The sequence below is a fragment of the Emydura macquarii genome, unplaced genomic scaffold (genome assembly GCF_026122565.2).
Source record: "Emydura macquarii macquarii isolate MOO-44397 ecotype Brisbane River unplaced genomic scaffold, CSIRO-AGI_Emac_v2 contig_3348, whole genome shotgun sequence".
NCBI classification, from domain to species: domain Eukaryota; kingdom Metazoa; phylum Chordata; order Testudines; family Chelidae; genus Emydura; species Emydura macquarii.
The window spans coordinates 4812120-4834545 of record NW_027133485.1 but is presented as its reverse complement, the minus strand read 5'-3'; the positions used below and the strand labels follow the sequence as shown (position 1 = coordinate 4834545).

Here is a 22426-nt window from a genome sequence, read left to right as displayed (position 1 = left end):
TGATTTGAGTTGGAAGTTGAGCTGAGTGTGAGTTGGGTTGAGCATTGGGAGACCAATCTTGAACAAAGCATGAAAGTTTGGTAGATGCTTACTCATTAATTTGGACTAAAGTAAGCAGGTTCTTTCCCTTCCCCCTAGCACACATCATGCTGTCTGTAAATTTCTGAGTTAGTACCATAGCTTTACAAACAAACAAAACCCAGCCCTTTCTTTTTAAGAACCAATGTAAGGGGTGTGTCGACTTCACCCCAAGCAGCAACTCTCTTAGCACAATACTTTGCTCAAGATAAGGTGGGGAAGCCTGCAGAGACTTTTTCCAGGCTAGTACGCCAGGGCCACCTAGAACAAAGAGACAATTGGGGTTGTATATCCGCAAGAGCATACAAAAGCCTGTGGTCTCCTACACGGCCCAGCACCCTCACGTAAGCAGTCGTTGGACAAACCAACTCATGTTGATCTGTGGAAAATCCAGCACCACGACAAAAGAACTGAAGGACATGCTTGCAACTCTAGTGTGTTTGGGGTTTACTATTTATTATTATGCTGTGGAGGATAACAGCGCAGCTAAAATCAGAACAAATTCCGCCCGGATTCCTTTTCAGTATAAACTGAAGTCTGGCGACTAGGCAGTAAATCTGAAAAGCAAAGCACAGGGGTTCGAGGGAATGATTCCTTCCGCTTCCCGCGATGGGTTGGCATGGCAAAGCCACCGTGCCAAGGTCTTCAGATGGCTGCCATCAGCCTCTAGGCAAACTGAAGTCCCATCAGAGCTTTCATTGCTTTGCTCTCCGCATTGCATGCCCAGCCCACTGGCTCCATATTGACGCTGGGGGGCTTGTGGGGAGAGGGGGCGAGTTTTACTTTGGGCTGCAAAACAAAAGACAATACTCAAGTTACCATGTTTACACTGTGATGTCAGCTCCTTTTTATTTTCTTATGCACGAGATCCAGCATCTGGCGTTTCCCCTCACTCAGACAGGAAAACCCTCAGGCCGAGCTGCTTTTCTACCCGCCACAAAAGACCGAATGGAGAACAGCAGAAGGGGGTGGGGGGGAGGAAATGTTCTTCTGCAGAAGGGCATTTCTTGTCTGTTACGTGGTTTGCGATGGCTGGCTGTGGACATCACTCGTCAGTTACGCATCACACTCTCTCCCCATCATTTCTTCTATCAGGAAAGGAACCTCAGACCCATTCCACCCGCACGACTCCACTGCCCCAGGGGGGACTGCTGACAAGATGAAGGTGTTTGCAGACAGTTTTAATCTGTTCCTACCCGGTGCCGATGCAAAAAAAAAAAAAAAAAAAAAGGGGAAGCCAGCCGTGAGGATTGTACAGTAGATATTTAGGACTTAATTCTGAGCTCACATACACCAGGAGTAAGTCAGTGGGGCTACATTAGTGCAAGTGAGAGGAGAATCCAGCCCCAGACCTCCTGGTGGAGTTTCAAGGATGAGCTTGGCCCAAAGTGTTTCCCCTTGAGGTCCAGATCGAAACACTTGCTATGCAGTCCAAGCACAACCTGGTATAGCCATGTAACATGGGGGGAACACTGCACGGTCTTGGTGCATAACTCTAAATTTTTGGAAGCTAGTGATAGGCCTACTCTGCCAAATTTGGATATGGACTGAAACTTTCCCGGAGTCTGACTGGAAATTAGCCCCAGGTTAGCCAGAAGCATTCCCACAAATGTTGGGCCCTGCTCTGAGCTTGCAACCAAACATGTAACTTTTCATGCAGCTTCAGCTTTTGCTGCACACATTTCACGCAGCCTCACTCATTATTACACTGAAAAGGCAAGATTCTGTGCTAGGGATCTGAAGGCAACTGAACTAGTAGAAGGAAAACACAACTAGAGGTAAGGATGGGCACTGGCTCACCCACTGCTGCTGGGACATGCTGTGAAGGTTCTTTAAAACAGCAGTACGTCCGAAAACATATACTCAGTGCATGGGACAGTAGCAAGTGATTTTTGTCCAGCATACCCGGTACATAAGGCAGTAGCAAACAGGGAGGGATGGCCTGACAGCAATCACGGTCCTGTCAACTTCATGGGTTGCTGAAAGGTAATGGAGAATTTGGGGAGGGCATCCAGCTGTTCGGCAGCTGGGTTTCTAAATCCATGAAGTTGTACCAGGAAAAAGCCATGGACAGCTGAGATTAGAAAAAGTGCTTCCTATACAACCATCTACTCCAGCTCTCAGCCCCCACTCTGACATGGGTAACGAAACATGGCACCTCAGGCACACTTCCGTGTTTGAAGCGGATTGGTTTTCAAAGACCAGAAAGAAGTCATTGGCCAAAGGAATCGGGTCTGGGTGACCTTTGCTGATAAGAGGCCTCCCATTCTGCTCAGCGTCTTGGAAAATTGATTGGTTTTAGCATCGAGTTGACTTGACTGAAAGCCACAGCATGTGTGTGTTTTTTCTAATGCACTTATAAATACCTTTGTATTCATGAAATGGATGTTGGCCTACGCTGACACAGACAAGTGCCTTGAATGGCATACGGCCATCTAGTGAAACAGCACTGGCTTTATTGCTCCATCTTAAATAATCCACCTCCAGTTGACTCTCACAGACCTCGCGTCAACCTTTTGCAGATTGGTGGAGCATAAACACCCATACACTTCCTCTAAGGAAGGCATTTAACTGTGCTGGAAGATACCAGCATTTGAAGGGTTAAACAACATTCAGCCACCATGCTTCATGGCTGAATTCCAAACATAAATGACGCCTTCTGCAGAAAGACATGCACCGGCAATGGTGAACCTCCTTCCTTAACAGCGGGTTCAGCTGGAGCGCATCCCGTTTCAAGCACAGGGAGTAGCACTAGGGGGACCAAAGCAGTTGTTCGAGAACTGTTGATGTGCTAGAAAAGTTTGACAGATTGTAGGAAAGCTGGGGAGAGGGGAATCTGCTCTAAACTTAATTTGGAAGCGTTTGTGGCGGCTAGGAAATGAAAACCGGTATGGCAGAGACCTGAAATTAGAACCCTCTCCACACAGGGTAAAACAGAAGTTGTGTTAGGTGTGGATGTTTAAGATTCTGTTTTACATAACAGTTCTCCATGAAATCAGTTACACTAATCATCAGCCTGGCCCCAAGATTTGGAAAGGCAGGTTCTTAAGGCGAGATCTGAGACCGGAGGGAAAGTTTCGTCACTTAAATTAAATGTTAGTCTCACTGTTAGTTTGGATAAAACTGTCATGTCTTTTCAAAAACAAAAACCCTCGGTCATCTTGTCTAGTGTACGTCCCTGGAGCCAGGAAGGTAACAGTAGCATCACACAGCTGTAGTGCTTCAGTGGAGACGTGACCTATGCCGATGGGAAAGGGTCTCCTGTCGCTGCAGTTAATCCACCTCACCAAGAGGTGGTAGCAGAAGAATTCTTCCATTCTTCTAGCTCTGTCTACAGCAGGGGTTAGGCCAACCTAGCTACATATCTCAGGGGTGTGAATTTTTCACACGAGAGATATAGCTATGCCGATGTAAATTTCCAGTGTAGACCACCCCAAACAAACAACTCCCATTTTGGCTACACCCACAAAACCCAATGACTAGTGCAGGCTGTCTACCCTTCCAGAGCTCAGATCATTGGTATACCTCATGTTTTTATAACCAGAGTTTAGTGCACTGTATTGTAGCATGGATGGGCTTTTTATTTTAAATGTTTATGTCGAAGGGTGGTCATGCGGGGACGTCATTAACACATCGGCTCCAGTCCTTGCTCGTAGTAGATCTGGTCCCTGCTTTGATTATCAAACTGGCTGGCGATTTCTGAGCTAAATGGTAAGTGATGCAAGAAGCAGTAAGGTTTTCTGGCTTGTTAGAATTCAGCTAGATAGTACTCCATCACTGCAAAGTTGGCTTTAAGTTCTCTCTTTCACCTGTCCTGGCATCTCTAAAAGGTGTGGCTAACCCTGTATCTTACCCAGATGACTGCTGCTTAACTTGGCACACAAGGACATTAGAGAAATACCGCTTCCCTGCCTAACGAGTTCCTTAGCTTTTATTTTAAAAAGAGCCAGCAGTGAAGTCAGTACGTCTCCAATGTGTAAGTTGAAGGCACTTAAGCAGCCATTGAGAAGCGAGGGCTCTGTTGGGATCTCCTCCTTCACTGCAGCATTTGCATTAAGTGCAGATGAAAAGAGAAAGCCCCAGAAGCACGTAAAAGGGGTTTTACTGAGATGTGTGTTAGTAAATGACCCGTCCTTTCTAAAGGGATGATCGTTAATATACTGGATATTGACAAGTCTTCCTAGCACTTGCTAGAAAGAAGGATTTTGTCCTAATGTTTATAGCAAGGATCTTGAAGCAATGTTTTCTGATGCTGGAGATGGCATCTTATTTTCTCTGGTTGTAACTGCACTACCCCCCCCTGTAATTGAGCAGGCCAGGTATTCTGGCATCGAACGCCTTGCGAACGTTAGCACTTTGATGTTGGTGGCCTTGTTTTCTTAAAGGGCTTGACCTTTTCATGCAGTTAAAGCTAAATAAATTTCCCCCATTGTGTTGTCCTACTCCCCGCTTCAAACAGACATGGACTATAACAAAGCACCCAGGGCACTGCAGCAGTGCCCACCACCCAAGAGTCTGTCATTAATGGCAGGAGTTTATAGCTCTACTATAAAAACCTGTCTCCAGGGAGAATGGTCGATAGAGTGACCTCTTCGCCCTGGTGCAGAATTAAAGTCAGGCTTTGAAGTTTGGCTATTTTAAGTAAGAGGGTGGGGTTCAGAAGCATCTAAGGCCCAGATCCACCAAAGGTATTTAGGCACCCAACTCCATTGAGATTTATGGGCATTAGGCACCTTTCAGGATCAGGGCCTACATCGCACAGGAGCACCAATGGGACCCACATTGCTAAGCTGTGAGATGCTTTTGGAAAAATCCCACCTTCACTTTCAGCTCCTAGTTAGTTTCCCCCCCCACTCAGTTTGCAGCCATATAGACCATCCATATTATTTGGGCTGGGCTCTTAATTTAAAAAGCAAGGGACGGCGATTCAAAGAGCCAATAGCGCACGCTGGCCCCAAGGAGTGTTTTCATTGTGGGGTCCAAAAATGAAGCGATCTCTTGGGCAGTTCCTGAAGATTTTTGACCGATAGGAAGCACTCTGACACCAAGCGCCCGGCTTTTCCAGCCAGTTATTGCCTAAGGAAGTTGAAAACAAAAACAAGCTTTTGTTGTTTAAGTAGGTGAAGCGCTGTCAGTTGGTTTATAGAGGTATAGGGTGAATCAGTGCCCCCTTACATTCAGGTTATCTAAACCTAGCCTGCACCTGTTCTAACAGATGGCTTGGATCCTGGACACCAATATGAGCATTCCATAAGGAAAGCCCAAACACCGAACTCAGTACAGTAACAAAGGGGAGCGGTTTAAGAGATGCTAGACCTGCCAAATTCCTATTAGCCATGATTTAAGAACATTCCCGAAGCTTTTTAAAAGCAACAGGCATCTTGATGGTGCAAAGGGCATCCACTGTATTTAGCAACCCCCATTTTTCTGCTGAAAGTCAGAGCAGGTCTGCCGGCTGTAACAGAACCTACTGCACCTCTTGGGCACTAGGATGGCTTTATTTTAATAGGGAAGAACTCATTTTCTAAAATCAGAAGATTAGAAAACATATTTGCAGGGTCTTCACTAAATTACTCAGTCCCTTGTTGGTTTTATAGTTTTGAAATAAGCTTGGTCTTAATGACAGATTCACAAACTAACACAGCAACTTTGTATTAAAATAAATAGTCACAGAAGGGGATGAATTACTGATTATTTTAACCCCAGTTCCATTGTTCAAGACAAGGGGATGGGCATGTGATGGGTACTCAAGAAAGGGAATAGATTAAAAAAAGCAAATGGGAATTTTATACCTGTGCTATGTAATGTTTTCTATGTGTGTGGTCTTTCCTAATGTAAAACTCTTGTATTTTTGTGGTTTATATGCAGCAGGACTGATGGATGGGAGGGTGCACGTTCTTTTGTAAAATATTCTTAGCCAATTTTCCAAGAAGAAACAAAAAATGAAATGTTCATATTCATTGGCTTGTACCTGCATGTACAGTATTTGGGCAGCAAGTAAAGATGATTAAAGCCAGTTTGAAAACTGCTTGATTCACCTACCTCTGGGCTGCGGAACAGTTCTTTTAGGAAACGCTCTTACCCTTGGACCTCAAACCACACATTTGAGGCTATTTGCTAGGTTCACAAGTGAGATGAATTCTGCAAGACTGGGAAAAAATGCTCAGTTTTGATACTCAAGTATGGATTTGTTATTGCCGTTTTTGAACGGGTCGCTATTGTTTGATGTACAGACTTAATGGCCATGGTTCAGAGGAAAAGGAAATGCACTGCCAGCCCTGGTATGCCATTCACCTCCCAAGAGCAATGGCAGAGAGCACTTTAGAGGAGTGGGAAAGAGACCATATGCAACTGGCTGACAGTATAGAATCATAGAATCATAGATGAGGTAGATTTCTTCCTCACCCAGCCAATGTTCAGGGAGCGCCCTGCTGATTGAGAACTGAAGCCACTCAAAGTTATCTTATCTAGGATAGCGACATATTCCTACCAAGGTATTTGCCCATATCATTCAGTCCCAGAGAAGTATTTCCTTTCATATCCATTATGCTTTTTAGTTGAGGTGACCCTTTAGTTCTTGTACTACAGGATAAAGGAAGTTTTCCTTCACTACATTTTACATACTTACCTCCTCTTTAATTCTCTTTTCCATGCACCTTATACTATCAGCACAACAGGCTCTGTGCCAGCCCTGATTCTGTAGAAACAGCCTATCTCTAGTGTATATGCTGTATTTATGTGCAGCTGATTAAATACAGAAGCAGCAACTGCTGACCAAAGTGGAGGATTTCACATCACATTCTCCACCTGCCACTTCCTAGGTGCAGGGAGTTTAACTTCTTGCCTTCTCCCAGTTTCATAAAAAAATATTAGTTCAAGATGTTTTCCTACAAGGGTCCTTGCTCTGGGACATTCTATCTCAGTAGGAGTGCATGCATTATCCAGGACTCTAAAAATGACATACCAGCAAAAATATAAGACAAATTCTGCAAATTCAGTTTGTCAAGTCCATCTGCAAAAAGACATGTAGTAGCACAGTTGACAAACTGAGCAGAGATGCAACAAAGATCTCCTAAATTTGTCCATTCTTGAATTGTGGGAAACCAGATTCTTTGGGATTCATTAAAATATTTTTTTTAAAATGTAGAGGATCTGGTTACAGCATTATAACCCTGACAGTTAATACCGCTGTATGGCAGTGAGAGCAGAACTGTACTGTGTGTAGTGTTCAAGTTTTACTTGTCTTTCTATACACAGCTGAGATTAGATGAATTTTAGTTAATCTGGTGCAAACCCTGTATGAACTAGAGATGATTTGTAAGTCACTTTTCTTTAAACTAGTGCAACTTTTTATACAGACAAGCCCTTAGAATCCTGGGCCAGATAAGCAGTACATTAGTGTTCTAGTCTAATAAGGTGGACGTGTTCCCACTGTGGACTAAAAGGATAACAAACTCATTTGATTAAGGATCTGAACCCATCCCCAGAAGTGATTAACTCATTGGAGCACTCGTGATTTGACAGATTCCAAATGAAATATTTAAGCGCAAACAAGAACATGAAGTCGACTGACATTTCACTGCAATATTTTATTAAGGAATTTACATATACACAGGATAAAGTAAACCAGGTATGTCTCGCTTTTTTGCTCACGCCAATGAAATCTTTCAACAGTATGTTGGCTAGTGAGGGGGCTGAGAAGGATAAGAGAAACCTGCCCCCCCCCCCAGCTCCCCTTCTATGCGCAGGTATCAGAATGTCAAGAGAGAGCTGGGGATGGGGAGTACACAAGAACAAAACAAAGATATGAAAAGTATGAATTAGGATGCCATGGCCATTTTAAAAGTGTAAGAAAGACTTGTGATAGGCGCTTGGCCTTCTATAAATTAATTATATTGGTTAGTTATTTAAAAACAATGTTTTTGGTTTGTTTTAAATTACATCAACACCACAGATTAGACAGAAAAATCCACTCTGAAGAAGTGCAAACGGTACACTCCAAACATAGTGCGTGAATCCTGCTTGTTCACAGGAGGGGCCTTCAACATGACTTTGGTTCCAATGAAGACTGATTAGCCAAGCACAGTGAGGCCTCAGCTGCAAAGAACTCCACAGCAAAGGAGAAGAACAGAGGTGGCAAGACGTAGGATATGGGTTGGGTTAAAATCCAGTTCCTCAGCACCAGATGGGCTTTCCCTCAGCAACAAAAACCCGCCATTTGTTTTAAATCCAAGTAACAACAACGTAATTCACAACTCTCTCAATCATCCCTCCCCTGAGATGCCCAGGAGAAGGTTATCTATGAATGCATGTATTACCCCAGAAGCATAAGTGGGAGCTGAGCGTGCCAAGGGGAGACCATGTCTCCAAGAGCATTTGCAGTTCACTATGCTGAATACAAAAGAGCTGGAAGTGGTGTTCTGGTCACTGAGGTTTCCCTGTGGTTTTGACAGTGACAAGGAAGAGGTGGGTCCCAGTTACGGGGAAAACAAAGGTTCAGGCTGAACAGAGCCAGTAATAAACCCTGAATGTCTCATGGAGCAGTTTTAAAACAGAAGAGAAGGCAAAAAAGTGGTCATAAAATTGGTGGGGGGAAGAGGGCTGCGGGGGAGGGAAGCGGGTTATTTCCACATCTGAGTGCTGAGGGCTTGATCGGTTCCTTGGGCACTTCCTCCACCCATTGACTGTCCATATCCCGTCATGCCATTAGTTCCAAAAAAATTCATCCCAGCCATCTGCTGGGTCATCTGAGGAGGAAAGGAGACAAGCCGGGTCAGAGGAACTGTTCTAAGACACCACAGAAAAAAATCTAGGCCCCAGCTCAGGAAAGCACTTGGTACGTGCTTGAAGTTCAGCACATGGTATAGTCCTATTGACTGCTATGGGACTACAGCACAGACTTCACGTTAAGCACATGCTGGAGTGCTTTGCTGGATCCAAGCCCCACAGGGGGAAGCAGTGTAACCAGTCTGCTGCTTGCTTGCTGCTTGACAGCTGTCTACGGTGAGAGACTGCACTAAGACGTGACAGCTCAATCGAATATATTTTGCTAGAAGGCAAGGCCAAAGACTAGGCAGCAGTCTCATTTCCTAGGGTATCCTGAGGCCTGAGTGTTGCATACAAATTAATTAGAATCAGACTGAAAAACACACGTTTTCCCAGCATGTCCTGCCAACTTATAATGAAGTCAGAAGTAACATAGGCCTTGGAGCTTAGAGTGCAAGCATGCAGGGAGATTCATTTGGAGTCCTGGGTGAACTGGTAATCATGGAATAAATCTCAGGGCTGCCGAGCTGCCAGTATAGCACAGGTGAGTGTGGTGCAAGCTTTCCAATGGCAGCAACTCCGTCTGCTCAGGCAACTTCCCCCATTCCAGCCCTGAGCTGAACTGCAGAGCTCTGGCCTGGAGCACATTTCTTTCCGTTCTGAGGTTTGCTTCTAGGCCGGCTCTGGTGTGTGGTGTTCTACCCACCTGCACCATGGTTTTAGGGTTTGAACCAGCACAGAGAAAGCTAGGAGGCGGCTACGGAGGAAGTGTCAAGTGAACAGAATGGGGCTCGGGCAGCAAAACTCCTGGCTCTGCAAGTCTTAGCCTTCCCAGCCCTCAGTCTGCTCACCTTCAAGAGGGCACCCACCTTCCAGGGGCTAATAAAATGCTTTACAGATATGAAGCTAATTCTAAGAGTCCTGGATGAAAGGCAAGTATTACACATGTACTGAAGCCCCTTTGGGTCACGAGGAGGAACAAATCCCTCTCACCTGAGCAATGTTCCACTGAAGCTGCTGAGCAGGCTGCACACCGTACACTGGCTGTGGTACCGCTGCCACGCCGGCAACATACCCCGCCTGCTGCGCTGCCATCATCCCATTGGGGACACCAAGCACAGCTGTCTGCATGCCTCCCACGTATCCAGCCGGGATCGCCATGGGGGTCACCATCCCCGCAGCTCCTGGTTGGGCCATCATTCCTACCGGTGGGGCCATCAAGCCTCCAATCATGCTGCTGGGTGGGGCTACCCCCGGAAAGCCCGGGTATGCTGCAGGATATGGCATCTGAGCTGGAGCCATGAACACTGCTCCTGGAAAAGGACAAGGTGGTAAGTGGCAAAGGGAAAAAGATACACCCATAACACTCATTTTTAGGAAACCTGGATTTGGCCGACACATGCCTTGTCTAAATGGTAGTTGAGCAGAATTGCCACATGCTTATTTGGAATTGCAATAACTGAAATAAGTCCTTTTAAAAGAAACCATGCTGGCCTAGTGCTAGTGCTCTGCAAACCGGAGTTTAGTTCTGCTCCATTACTCCCCAAGCTGAACACAAGCAATGTAGACATAGTACATTCAATCCCTGGGTCAAGTACCTCAGATCACTGATTCCTGAGCAGGAGGGCACAGCATCAACTGGATCCAAATGTATCCTGTCCTCCGCCAGGAGACTGGCAGTTCTGATGAGGGGGTACTGAAGCATGCAAAATTGGATGGACAACTTGGACTAGCAGATGCAAGAAATGCTCAGGAGAGGAAGAGGCATTTGTGGACATAGAGGCTCTTCTTGCTTACTCTTAAGGTCCTAGAATTGCAGTGGCAAGTCACTATTGTTGCTCCACAGCGATGTCACTTGCTAGAGCAAGGAAACATCACAAGAGATTTTTAAATACCCATATCAAAAATAGGGGCATCAGACCCACTCAGAGAAGAGGGCAGAATTCCACTGTAATTATTGCCCATGGACTGGGTATAAGTAGGTCTACATATTACTCTTGATCCACAGCAGAACTGAACAATGTCAATGGGAAGTTTGCACAGAGATCAAGGATAGAATCTGGCCTGTATGCAGGAACTAAACTTTGGGTTATTGGATTATTCAGGACCTTATTATCCCATTCAGGGATCAGTGAGAAATATGCTCCTCTTTAAAGCTCCTGTCCTATCTGCCTCGGTTTCTTTCCCTCCTTCCTTTGTGACTCTTCCCTCCCAATTCCCACCTCCTGGTGGGCATCCCTCATGCCCTTTACAATTCCATTCACTAAAAGGAGCAGCGAGTAAATAGTTAATGCTGGCGCTGACGTAGAATTGACCCTCTGAGGAGCCCACACTCGAAGCTGACTGACGATATCACTGCATTGGCTCACACTTGGAACGTTTTCTTCACAACCATGGCGGCTAGAAGATTTGTATTTTAAAAATGACAGCTTAGAATCTGGACAGCCAGTCCAAAGATTGTACATTTGATACTCCAGATCAAAAAGCAATTCCTCAAGGAAGACCTACCCTATTGTGACAGGCCTCACATTAATCCAAGAAGGTTGCACTAGAAGCAATTCAGATCTATCAGTTTAATGCTCTCAGGACATCCTGATCAGTGGCATAAAGCTTTTAACTCGCTTCCTCCCTCCCCCGTGATGTACAGTACCTTGCGCAGGCATCTGAGGTGTCTGAGAACCATACAGGGAAAGGATGGAGTCTTTAGAGAGCTGTTTCTTTCCCACCTCCTCCACTTTGCTTCCTGGCTCAGGAAACAGGTTCAGGTTTTCAGGAACAGACCCAGCACTTCCAGCTGTTGGCATAGAGCCAGTGATCTGGGAGGAAAAGAGACAACAGTGACAGACTCATCTTTGTGTACAGGGAGGATGAAAACATGCAGGCCTTCTCCCTTCTTAATTTCAGTACCTAGCTACGTTTGGAGAAGTCTATTACTATACACACTACTCACCTTCCTGGAATCAGACAGCAAGTTAGATTCCACAGAACCAAAGAGATCCAGATCCTTCTCCAAACTGCTGCTGGGTCTGCCATTTGATACAGTGCTTGTCACAGGAGCATCTGAAAGAGAAAAGATTAAATGGCTAATATGGCTAGCCAGCCAGCCAGCCTGCCTGCCTGCCAAGGTGGCGTGTGGACCACCAAATGAGCTGCCATGTGCAGTGACTGACTGCAGATTAAGGTTGAGCCTGAAGTGACCCAAGCTGCTTTGGCTGAAGTACACTGCTTGGTTCTTTGCTTTGGTTCCCCACCCAGTGCGGCTTATAGTAAATTTCCTTTCAGTATAAAAAGAACACAGCTGTATGCTGAGGCATGAAACTCAAAGCAATCCGAGCAGGTGGAAGCAGATGACTGCTACACTTTATGCTGCTAGACCATAGCACAGATGTTGTGCAGAGGACAGCACATGCATATTTCTCCTAAAATATCAAGTGCTATGCTGGAGCTGCATTAGGTGCACTGGAGGGCTTTGCTTGAGCTACTCTTGGGAATTACATTTCCATCATTCACGTGCAGTGATAAACAAACACTAAAAATCTTACTAGAATTCATGTTTCTATTCAAAGCACTTCACAAAGCAACATCTGCAGCATTCAGCAGAACATTCTGTCCCTAACCTTCATTAGGAATCACTGAAGCATGGATCTGTAGCACTACAGTTTGCCACTGTGTGAGACTCTTATGCTGGCAGGAGTGCCAAAACAGTTCAAAGGTGACCTGCAAACTTTTTGTAGAACCTCAACTACAGTAGAGTAGTGCATCAAACAGCAAGAGCAGGAGTACTCTGCTAGTGTCTAGGGCCATACGAGCTCAGTTTTAGGTGGTATATTGTTACTGGAATAAAGTTTTGCAGGGAGGGTTATACCCGTGGGATATAAAGTTGACTTGTTTAGTTTCATTTGTATTTAGAACCCTAAAGAATCAAACTGTTTGGAAAGCTAAAGGCTACATCCATGCGCCAAACAATAGGCACAAGAGAGGACATCTAGAATAGGATTGATGTTTAAAATGTTTGTGCACTGACTGCCCTCAACACCACAGGAAATATGCATTCAGCACAACCCTGCAACTACCTGCTTTAAGAAAGTATTCACAGGGTTGACCTCAGGTCTTCATCCTTCCCTTGCTAATAAACTGAACACCAGCATGTGGTTGGGTCAGATATCATTAAAAAGCCAGATCCTCTTTATTCTGTATGAACTTATATATCCATAAAGGTATATTAGAATAAGAATAGGAAGTTTGCCCCATTGTCCAAAGCTGAAATCCTTCCCCATTGTAATACAGCATGCTAAATGATCATGCTGAATTAAAAGGATTTAAATAGCATTTTTTAATTTAAGCTAAATAGAGTTTCCTTTTAAAATAAAATATTTAAATTTAAATGGAAAATTACGACAACCTATATTAAGGTCTAAACTTACATTAGTTATTAAAATCATTTACATAAAAATATTTAAGCATGTTTGCTGCTGAAGTTTTGAAGGAAGTCAAACCACTGAACTGGTAGAAGTCACTGGCTAAGCAACTGAAACCAGAGTTTGCTAAGCCAGCTTTTGACAGAAGTAGCCTCTTCTGCAGGTACAGAGTATTTTCTTCATTTTAGTTCATTTAGTTCACTGACTAATTCACTGATAAAACAATGAATTCAGTGAATTCAACAAGTTTGAATGGTTATCATCCAAGGGGAATCAGTCTCTTTTTAAGAAAACAACTGAAGTGCAAATGCAAAACAAGATTACAACTGATGATTTTAATCAGTTTCCAGTTAAGTGATTTAAATCAGATTGTAATCATGATTTGAATCAATCCACCCTGGGATAGTTGCCGCATGCTCAGAGAAGACTGCGTTTCAGCAGTTCCATAACTATAATTTGAAGCATTTTGAGATATTAGAATGCATACTTGCAAGTACCTTTAAGAAGAGCTTAAAAATCCAAGCGACCCTTCCTGCATCATAGTTATGTCTGACTTTCCAGTTAGAAAGTTCCCTTCACCCTAGGGAAGGGTGAGAGAAGTTGAACTTTAAGGATGCCCTAATCCAGAGAGACAGAATATATTCAAAGAAGCAAGCAGGCATCCTCAATCCCAGAGGCCATTCAGCTATTTACTTCCAAAAAGGTTCTGTTGGTTTTTCTTTTGTTTTTTGAGAGAGAAAAGAGTAATTTAGATTGCCTGCTTACGTTAATAAATATCCAGAGGGTTCTGAGCTTTAGCAGCCGCCATCTACCTACAATCCACCACTTTTAAGACCATTCTAAACTACAATACTTTTCAGATAGTAGTAACATGCTTTAAACATGCTCTTACCAAGTCCTAGCAGGTCCATTACAGGTTCAGTAGATTTAGGGGGACTTTTTCTTGGTGGCTGCATTTCATCTTTCTTTTGAGGCTAAAATGTAGAGAGAGAAACAAGTGAAGTGTGGAGAGGAATGATACAAACAAGGATTTCAATGTTTTGAGCTAAGTAAGCTGATCCAGGAGAGATGAGCAGCCTTTATTTGGAAATGAAGTGTCACAAAAGGACTCGTTTCTTCCTGTGAAATTAGGGTTCTAAGGTATCAATGCTGGGCTATAGTCACTAAATAAAGCATGACAAGACGGGAATGGGGAAGAGGAGATAAAAGAACATCCCAGGTTTGGAGAACACATAGGAACGGCAACTGGGATTCAGAGATGTCCATAAATTGTGGGGAAGGATGAACACCACTTTAAGCACCTGGTATTGATCACTACTGTAGACAAGTTACTGGAATATACAGAACCCCAGCATGATTCAGTACGTTAACTTCTTAATAGGAAAAGAGACCAGAAAAAACTCATGTTTCCACAGTAAGCTGTACTTGTACTACACTCGACAACACCTGTATCTTTCCAGATAAGAACTTTACAATTGATCCATGACAGTACTTTTTGCCTTACCATTTTCACTTTCTCAAAGATAATGGGTTCCAGTTTCTTTTCTGATGCTGACTCACTATTCCTTTTCCATTTATCATCTTTTTCTTTCTGTACAAAGAACCAAACAGACATGAGGGTCAAAGCTCATGCCACAGGCACTGGAGGAAATTTAAAATAAAAAACAGACCTCTAGTTTTCCCAAACAAGTTGTACTGAACTGCCCTTTTACCAACATGAAAAGTAGCAGCTCACTGGATAACTAGTTTGGGGTATAAACACATCCCCTTACCCAGCAACCAATTTTTCCCCAGTGCCTTGGTTAATAGTTTAAAACTAGTTTTGCCATGTGTACACATGGTAATTTAGATCTGTAACAGAATACAACTGTAGAATGGCTATGAGATAGTCCCTGCTCTTGGAGAATGGACCTCTATCCAAATAATTAAAGCAATTCTCAACACAAAAGAGAAATACTTCCAAAAAGTCTGACCATATTGAAAATACAGTTTGCTCAGTGGAAGGTTGAGGAATAAGGCAAGAACAAGTCCTGTAACATTGGTCAGTTGATGATAGAGACAATTTTATGATGACAAGTTAATATAGGATAAGACAAAGATATCAGGGCAGCGTTTACAAGCTTATGATTTGTCTTCCACACAAGTTCTTAGGAACTAGAGACTAACCCTAAATGCACTGATGTCAAGACTTCGGTCCATGTATTTCTTCTTTTCATATTTGTCTCTGATAAAGCCCTCCACGGCTCTGCAAGAGGCTGGTTAAGGACGAACAACTCAAAAGTGGAAGCTGCACATAAACACATTAAATAAGCCTACCAAATCACTTTGTGACAACAAAATAATGATAGTTTAAGGACGTTCTCTAACAACAGTAATTTTATTTTTGTTCCTTTAAAGTTAGTGTCAAGCTTGTCAACACTAAATATACTCCTGAAGTGAGTGGATGAAATTCTTACTAGTTTACTGAAATTATATAAAACACTGCCAGGGATACCCAGAGCTGTGAGCCACTTATCTCTCTGCCTCAACAAGAGTCAGCTTTGCCGGAGATTAGACTGTGTTGGCTTCCTGCCACACCAGTCTGCCTTGCTCACCAGCAAACTCCCTGAGCCTCTACCAGTCTTAACCTTGCTTTGAAGTTAACAGTGAACTCTAGCCCCCAAGCTCCTCAGATGCATCTCTCTGCAGTGCACTGCCCCTTTCACTGTACAGTCACAAAAGATATTAAGTTCACTGCTCCTTTAAAGAGTCAATACACTGCAGCTCGTTAATTTAACTGGTGTTTAACACACACATATTTCAGTCACAGCACTGGACTGGTTTATAGTAAAAGTAAAACAAGTTTATTAAACAAAAGTCAGAGGCTTACGTGATACCCAGTATAATGAGTAAAGATAGAAATGGTTACAAGCAAACAAAAAGTAAAAATATGCTAATTGTTAAGACCTAACTTAACAAGCTACAGTTTTTGTTCACACCAAATCTTTTTCCATACCAAATCTTCCTTCACAGCAATGGCTGACTAGCTCTTAGCCAGGATCCACAGAGTCCAAGGCACTGGCTTTCCTGGTCTCCTCAGGTGAGATTTTCATTAGAGCAAGTTAAACATTCATTTTTTTGTCCATTGTGGCAAGATGCCACAGCTCAGGAAGCTTCGCTAAAGACCATGAGCAAAACAGAAAGGAGTTATGGACAGAGTTACTAGCACAGGCCACACTGCACCTTAAGAGAACAGCACAGTAACTATTCGGGAAGTTGATCATCAATATTTATCAGCACTGCCACTTAGCAGCATTGTAACTTGTGCATACATTCTTTACAGTCCTGCATTGACACACGTCATTCTGAGATATGGGATCCCATGTATCTGAAGGTCTGTCTACACAGCAAAGAAAAACCCGCAGCTGGCCAGCGCCAGCTGCCTCAGGCTCGCAGGGCTCAGGCGGCGGGGCTGTTTCATGGCAGGGTCCTAGAGCCCAGGATCCCAAGCCCAGACATCTACACAGCCGTGAAACAGCCCTGTAGTCTGAGCCTTAGTCGGCTGGTACAGGTCAGCTGCAGGTATCTAGCTGCACTATAGACATAACTGCAGAAAGGGCTCTTAGGGTATCTTTTTATATTATGAACGAACGGGCCATCGAGCAATGACCTGTTTCTCACTAAGTTTACAGCACTATGCACCTGCCGTCTAGGAGACCTTCTATACATTTAAAATGTTTACAGCCTTATTTTCAAAAGGTGCTAAACGCTTGCAGCTCCCACCAACTTCCATAGGATCTGAGAGTGCTCAGTGCTTTTGAAAGACAGCCCTTCAATTTGTTAGCGAACTGACAGTGCATATCCCATGCAAGGGCTTCAAGTTGTAACAGACTGGCTTCGCTTAATTCTTATACTCCACAGAGCTTAGGAAGGCCCACTGAAAGCTCTTCCACTGAAGACAGTAACAACAAATCTGAAGCACTGCACAGGGGGTGCCTAGCTAGGAATCTGTTTTCATGGCTGACATTCAAGCACAAAGGTTAGCAGTTGCCCTCCTTGTATGGAGGCTTTTCATCTTGTTGCTACGTCTCCTATATCCCCAAGTAGCAGTGAAAGAAAGGATGCTGGTCTGTCTGAGGCCGCCTGAAGGTCTCTGGCAGATAGGCTTCATAGAGACGATTTGCCTTTCTGTTTCCCATCTCTTGCATACACTGCAATTCAAAAAAAGATTAAGCCATTTGTTTCAGCATATGAAAGTTCTGTCTTACATACATATGGTGCAAGGCCCCCCTCCAAATTCCTCTGTTCAACAAACAAATATTTTTAGACAGATCTTTGAAGCATGTTCTTTGTGGCACACTGAAAACCCAAACAGGTAGAGATCTCAACATCACTTAAATAAACTGAGCTTCTTAAGTTTCTGATCAACAAGAGGACCCTATGGGTTTGATGCTTCATTACACAGGAGGTGCAGAAAGGAGGTTTTCATCCTTGTGGGAATGTCATACTCCGAATGTACAGAAGGGAAAATCCCAAGTCATTCAGTGTGTCCCCTGACCACTGCAGGACTGGCCCCTATGGTACACTATTCTTCATTCCCAAGAGTCCCCATTTTCCTTGGGCGACTATTCTGTAACTCAAAGTTTAATTGTTAAAGTTTCCCCCGATAGTAACCCTACACTTCTCCTTCCTTAATCCCATGCCATTGCTCTAGTTCCACCCCATGCAGCTCTCCCTCATCACCATTTACACCCTTCCATATATTACGGTGGTGCCTGGCTTGCCTCCTGCTCTTTAGTTGTCTATATGCCATGTGATAAGGCAAGACTAAGTTCTACATGTGAGTCAGTCTTTCTAGGGTGGGAGTCTTGCTAGCTAAAGCATGATAAGGTCTTACAAATAAGCTTTCAGATAAAGGGCAAATAGCTATAAGACTTGAGAATGATCAATTATGAGTGAGAACAAGAGCTGGCTGAGCAGAGGATTTCTATGGCAGCAGCTGTTACCATCCTGTAGGACTGACCAACCCCAAACACTACATGCTGCTGCGTGCAGTTGTGTTTGTGCTAGGGCAAGGAGATGCACTTCCAGACTTGGCTAATTTGTGATCTCCCTTTTGTACAACCTAAAGTAGTGGCTGGGTCTGCCTCATCTAAAGCCAGACAAGTGCATGCTTATCTCAGCAGTTACTTGTTTCATTAATATAACTGGGGTCTAATCTTTACTCAGGGAAGTTCGTCACACTCCCTACAAGCTACTGATTTTAAAATCAGTTAGACATAAAATAAAATTAGTGTATTCCTCCCTACAGAGTTTTTAAAAATGGTCAATTTTTCTGAGTCTTCCTACGGCTTTACTCTCTCTCCACTAGACTCTCCTAGACAGTTTGAAGTGTATTTTAAGATTTACTGAAGCCCATTCTGCTACAGCAACAGTTCTGTTCAGATTATATGGTCCAGCTTAGTTTTTACTTGTATCTGTTCTTGTGTCCACTGGTCAAGATTGACAGATTTCACCCTGGATATATGAACTCCTAGATTCCGGTGGATCCCAGCGCAGTGAATACAAACGAATACTCCAATATTCCAGGAGGCCCATCGTGGCCCTGCAAAGGGACATCAAAAGAGTCTGTCAGGCACATGTTTGTAACCCCCACTGCCTGGAACAATCTCTTATGAGAAACTGCACCAAGTGAACTGTGGATTGAAGATTTTGCATTTTCATCTAAAATGGAAACTGGGATTAGATACTAGCAGTGTTTTCTTTAAAAACAGGTCCAAGTATAAGTGTTTGGGAACAAATATTTTATGTTCCCGCCTTCCCCTTCCAATTTGGGTTATTTGTGTAACACAACAGAACCCTCTAGAGGTGAAACAAGAGTAATCCTAGGGGTGCAGAGAGGATGCACTGCAAGACCTTCTTTTTGCCTAACCCCCATTCTTTTTAAGTGACCTTTTAGATATCTAGCAGCTAATGTCTGCCACTAGACGCTTATTGGATTGAATCAGTAAAGGAGAATGGTTTCAGAATCTCAATTTAGCATGGAGGGAGACAGTCAACGTTACTGGCAATGTTATCTAAGAGTCAGATTTCTGTGTCAGGCTGTGCCAGACACACACCACTGCTCAAAGATGAGCAGCACTTAGCGTTTGAGTTATTTGACATTAAGACAAGGAACATGACTATAAGTCTCGCTCTAATCCTGGAGGGAAAAAAAAACAAAAGCCACATTTATTGTATGAGATATAGCCATGTTGCTTAGGTTACAGTAGAAGAGAACAGCACAGCAGTTTATTCCTTTTCCTGATTCCAAAAACCTGACTGACTCTCCACTTTAGGCAGAGTGAGTGGAAGTTAGGGTTGTGATCCTGAGAGAAGTCGATACACAGTTTACTCTTCAGTCTTTAGACAGTTTTGATTTTAGATGCAAGGTTAACATACAGCTTTTAACAGATAGGAGAGCTCCAAGGTTTGAAAGAAGGGAGGTCATGCTGGGAAAAAACAAGGGAAAGTTTTACAAATTTAATTTCACTCATTGTAAACTAGAACATTAATCTGTATGTGAAATAAGCATGGAGATGCATTGCCAAGTGAAATACAGAGCTTCATGGACTTCTACTCATCACCAGCAGGTGGCATTCACACTACCATTCCCATCCCAACTCCCCTCAAGAAAGATTAGCTTTTGAAGCTTCTGACTATCACCACCAACACGAAGCGATCAGGCCAGTTTCAAGATATGAACAACTCTGGAAATAACCTTCCACTGCTGAGCGTAGCTCGTTCTCCAAAATCCACAGACTGAGTTGGGCAGAGTTCCAAAGGCCTGCTGAATATTCACAATAACCCAGCTAGGCTACAGCTAGTTTGCTTTGCAACCTGTACCTCATGCAATGTAAATTCATGCACAATATCAAGGGGTGGTAGGCCAAAAAAAGGTGATCCATCAGCTGATGCAGGTGTGCATTTGAGCAATTAGAATAGATACCCATGTACTTGGTAATAACACATGCTCAAGAAAAACAGTAATAGGTAAAAGGCAATAAGGGGAATTGTACACTTTTAGAAACTTTCTGACCAACAGAAGTTTGTCCAATGAAAGATATTTCTTCACCCACCTTATCTCTCTAATATCTTGAGACCAAGAAAGCTACAACGTGACAAACAAATTTAGGGCTACCAATCATAAAAAGTTCATTTGCCTGGCCTATATCAAAATGACGGATGCAACACAAAATCAGGTATTTTACTTGCTCTTTAAAGAAAAGTTTGCAAAATTCTACTCTCTCTGGCCAAGCAGAGCTATGCTACATACCACAGAAGGTATCTTCCACTAACAAGTGACCAGATTAACACCTAACAGATGACAGCTGTTGAGAATTAACACCCTCCCCTCCTGTGTTACTCTGAATTCCAAACCAGAGGTGTGAGTTTTTTGCTCTCTGGAGTAGTTTCCACTCAGAATTAAATGGAGCATATAGAAGTAGGTCAGTGAGCCATTCACTGGACAGCTATAAAGCATTTCCCATTACTCACCCATGCAGAAAAACCTAAAAAACCAGGCCTGGTGTACACTAAGTGTTTAATTGGCCCGACTGAAAGAGGAGTGATTTTTTTTAAACCAACATTTATGCTAATATAAATTGCTTATTTTACTGTGCCAAACTGGAACAAACAATGCCAATACAAGTCCTTTTATACAGGACATAACTGAACCGACACAAGAGGAGTTTGCTGCTTTAACTGAGACAACATAGTTAAGCAGCAAAACAACTTAAGTTTAGACAATGCCATATACAACCCACTCCCCAGTAATTACTAGCCCGCTTTCAATACTTTAGAGAAAGTGCAAGATTATGACACAGTTGTGCACAAAACATGGTAGTCATTTTCCAGACAGAGTTCCTGCCTTGAAGAGCAGACAATTTATTCACTTAGAAAAAGGCAGTACACTTTCAGATGAGGGACTCTACTCCATTAAGACATCTGTTCAGGGACAGGGTAATTAACTCCCTTGCATCTGGTTAGAAATCAGGACTTGAAAGCTCAGCTGAGATTCAGGAGGAAACTTGTCAGAGGAAGGGAAACTCATGTAAAAAAATCCTTCAGAAGATGGAAATTCTCACCACTATTAGGTAGAATGAGTGTTCAGGGTTAGCAGCATTTCCATGGTCTCTGCCCGCCTCCCCCACGCCCACACATGCATTGCTTTCTGCCAAGCGGGATAGCAAACAAGCAATATGTAGGAATTTACCCCACAATGAGAACACAGTTTGAGAACCATATGTACAGAAAGGAAAGCTAATGTTTTCAGCTGACATTGTATGGTTTAATCAAAGCTCCAAGGACACTGAACAGGAAGTCTCTAGTCTACACTACCATTGCGTTCTTAACTGCCTCTTTAAAAAGACCACTTCTGGTAATAAAGGGCCCCATCTTGGTCTAACCTCATGACTTCACATCCCAACCCAACAAGTAGTTCCTGAGGAACACAATAATGGGAAGTGAAGAGTGCTTTTGACACCCAATGGCCATCACACAATAATGGTATAAAAGCACCTACAGCACACCCTGAAGTCTATGGGTATATTATTCAGGAAGGAAAGCCCATAACCCCTTTGCAACAGCTAAGCATTCTAGTATCAGAGATACTGAGGCACCGAGGTAAGTGACTTGACAAAGGTGTTGCAGTAGTCAGCAGTAAAACCAGGAAGAGACACCAACAATCCCAGTCCCAGCTGCCAGATTTTACAACTGCTCTTCTTTAATAAAAACTATTCCATTTATAGATTTCATTTTTAAACCTATTTTGGACAGTTCTAACTAACTTAGGAACTAACCATGTTTAATCATCCTAACTACCAAGAATCATTAAGGGTTATATTTAAGGTTAGACTTAAGCCTTACCCTATATTTAGTGTTTATAGTACTAAAAGGATTAATAGTAAACTAAATACTACATCGGGGTCATAGTAATCATAGTAATCTCTAGTTACTGTATCACATGGTGCTAGTTAAGGCCATTTCATCTTCTACACCACTGTACCAGATGAGAACAGAGTGCTCTCATCAGCAGTACCATCTACAGTGTTCTAGGTCCCGAACTCATCATTTTTGTGTTTCATTTAGGAGGTAGGATGAGAAACAGCTAGGACTGGATATTAAAACGATAGCTGTCTGCCACC

At 43.2% G+C, this 22426-nt stretch overlaps 1 protein-coding gene across 1 annotated transcript in view; it reads right to left on the bottom strand.

Annotated features, from left to right (window-relative positions):
• Positions 1-7647: 7647 nt before the first annotated feature.
• The window catches only part of SMAP2 (small ArfGAP2), a 31620-nt gene continuing 16841 nt past the window's right edge, over positions 7648-22426 (bottom strand). The window contains exons 2-10 of the mRNA XM_067533686.1: positions 18713-18846; positions 17367-17452; positions 15429-15507; positions 14767-14853; positions 14155-14236; positions 11795-11904; positions 11495-11660; positions 9838-10157; positions 7648-8825 (exon numbers count right to left, since the gene is read on the bottom strand). Coding sequence (XP_067389787.1) covers positions 8700-8825; positions 9838-10157; positions 11495-11660; positions 11795-11904; positions 14155-14236; positions 14767-14853; positions 15429-15507; positions 17367-17452; positions 18713-18846 — 1190 coding nt within the window. The 3' untranslated portion in view covers positions 7648-8699. The remainder of the gene's footprint in view (positions 8826-9837; positions 10158-11494; positions 11661-11794; positions 11905-14154; positions 14237-14766; positions 14854-15428; positions 15508-17366; positions 17453-18712; positions 18847-22426) is intronic.